This window comes from Callithrix jacchus, chromosome 6, assembly GCF_049354715.1.
Source record: "Callithrix jacchus isolate 240 chromosome 6, calJac240_pri, whole genome shotgun sequence".
NCBI lineage: Eukaryota > Metazoa > Chordata > Mammalia > Primates > Cebidae > Callithrix > Callithrix jacchus.
The window spans coordinates 27,337,282-27,339,036 of NC_133507.1; the positions used below are offsets into that span (position 1 = coordinate 27,337,282).

The 1,755-nt window shown below is 44.4% G+C and overlaps 1 protein-coding gene across 1 annotated transcript; it reads left to right on the forward strand.

Annotated features, from left to right (window-relative positions):
* The first annotated feature begins 568 nt into the window (after positions 1 to 568).
* On the forward strand, positions 569 to 1,259 carry LOC100411089 (iron-sulfur cluster assembly enzyme ISCU). The gene has a single exon (XM_008998514.4). The coding sequence runs from the start codon at positions 580 to 582 to the stop codon at positions 1,081 to 1,083; it is 504 nt and encodes a 167-aa protein (XP_008996762.1). The 5' UTR covers positions 569 to 579; the 3' UTR covers positions 1,084 to 1,259.
* The last annotated feature ends 496 nt before the right edge of the window (positions 1,260 to 1,755 follow it).

Sequence of the window (1,755 nt, forward strand, 5' to 3'; positions counted from 1 at the left end):
TTCTCACTCATAGGCAGGTGATGAAAAATGAGAACACATGGACACAGAAAGGGGAGTACTAAACACTGGGGTCTATTGGGGGGAAAAGGGGAGGGCCAGTGGGAGAGGGAGGTGGGGAGGGATAGCCTGGGGAGAAATGCCAAATGTGGGTGAAGGGGAGAAGAAAAGCAAAGCACACTGCCATGTGTGTACCTACGCAACTGTCTTGCATGCTCTGCTCATGTACCCCAAAACCTAAAATCCAATAAAAATTAAAAAAAAAATAAAAAAAAATAAAAAGAGAGAAGCCAGCCCACTCTGCAATCTGTGGAATCACTGATACTCCCATAGCAGAAAAGTACCAATAACTCTTATTTTCCTAAAGGCTTGCTCTCAGCCTGCTCCCGGTCTTATATTACCACTGGTGACATTTTGATAATTGTGACATTACTCCATGCCAGAGGTTATTAGTGTCCCACCTCCCACAGCAAGGAAGTGTTCCTCAAATATATGAACAGCTCAATTCCAGCATCTATTTTCAGTCTCTGAATCAATTCCTGACTGTGTTTATGAAAATCCATAGTCAGATAGGCCGGCAAGATGGCGGCGGCTGGGGCTGGCCGTCTGAGACGGGCGGCGTCGGCCCTGCTGCTCCGGAGCCCCCGCCTCCCTGCTCGGGAGCTGTCAGCCCCGGCCCGGCTCTATCACAAGAAGGTTGTTGATCATTATGAAAATCCTAGAAACGTGGGGTCCCTTGACAAGACATCTAAAAATGTTGGAACTGGATTGGTCGGGGCTCCAGCATGTGGTGATGTAATGAAATTACAGATTCAAGTGGATGAAAAGGGGAAGATTGTGGATGCTGGGTTTAAAACGTTTGGCTGTGGTTCTGCAATTGCCTGCAGCTCATTAGCCACTGAATGGGTGAAAGGAAAGACGGTGGAGGAAGCCTTGACTATCAAAAATACAGATATCGCCAAGGAGCTCTGCCTTCCTCCCGTGAAACTGCACTGCTCCATGCTGGCTGAAGATGCAATCAAGGCCGCCCTGGCTGATTACAAATTGAAACAAGAACCCAAAAAAGGAGAGGCAGAGAAGAAATGAGCCCTCCCTGGGCGAAGCCTCCAGCAGGCTACACCAGCTGTTTCCCACCTGCTGTGCAATCACCTTAGATGTTCAGAAGCCGCTCCCTCTACACTGAAGAGCTATGAGATAGGCACAATACTTTCTGTTCATGTTATGACTTATACAAGCAAAATACACAGTTTCATTGTTCTGAATCCATGGTTTCTTTCAGCCCACTCTTATCGCCTTAACCTAGTTCATGTATATTTTGAATTGTGTGTTGGCCTCAGAACTGAAATTGATAATGAAGTCTCAAGTTTTGATAGCCCGTGAAGTGTCTCAAGTTTTGATAGCCCATGAAGTGCATAAATATCTTAATTCTACCTGAATTGATTTGGGGGGGAAATTACCAGTAGAATGCCTTGGTCTGATTATTTGATAGAACCAATTGTACATAAAACAGATCTGCATATATATATATATAATAATAATAAAATAATGGAAGATTAAAAAAAAAAAGAAAATCCATAGTCATTCGCTACAACCCACCTGACTTTGGCATAAGCCAGACAGGTGACTTAAACAGTGATGTGATTAGAACCACCTGTTCTGCATCTCTCAAGTCTTTGATGAGGGCACAATTCAGGTACCCTGAAGATGCAGTATTGCTTTTGATTTACTATTTTGGCACAAGGAAGCAATTCCAAGAGC

Bases quoted from the DNA above. Each gene is read 5' to 3' on its own strand.
- LOC100411089 (XM_008998514.4), top strand. From the start codon at position 580: ATGGCGGCGGCTGGGGCTGGCCGTCTGAGACGGGCGGCGTCGGCCCTG.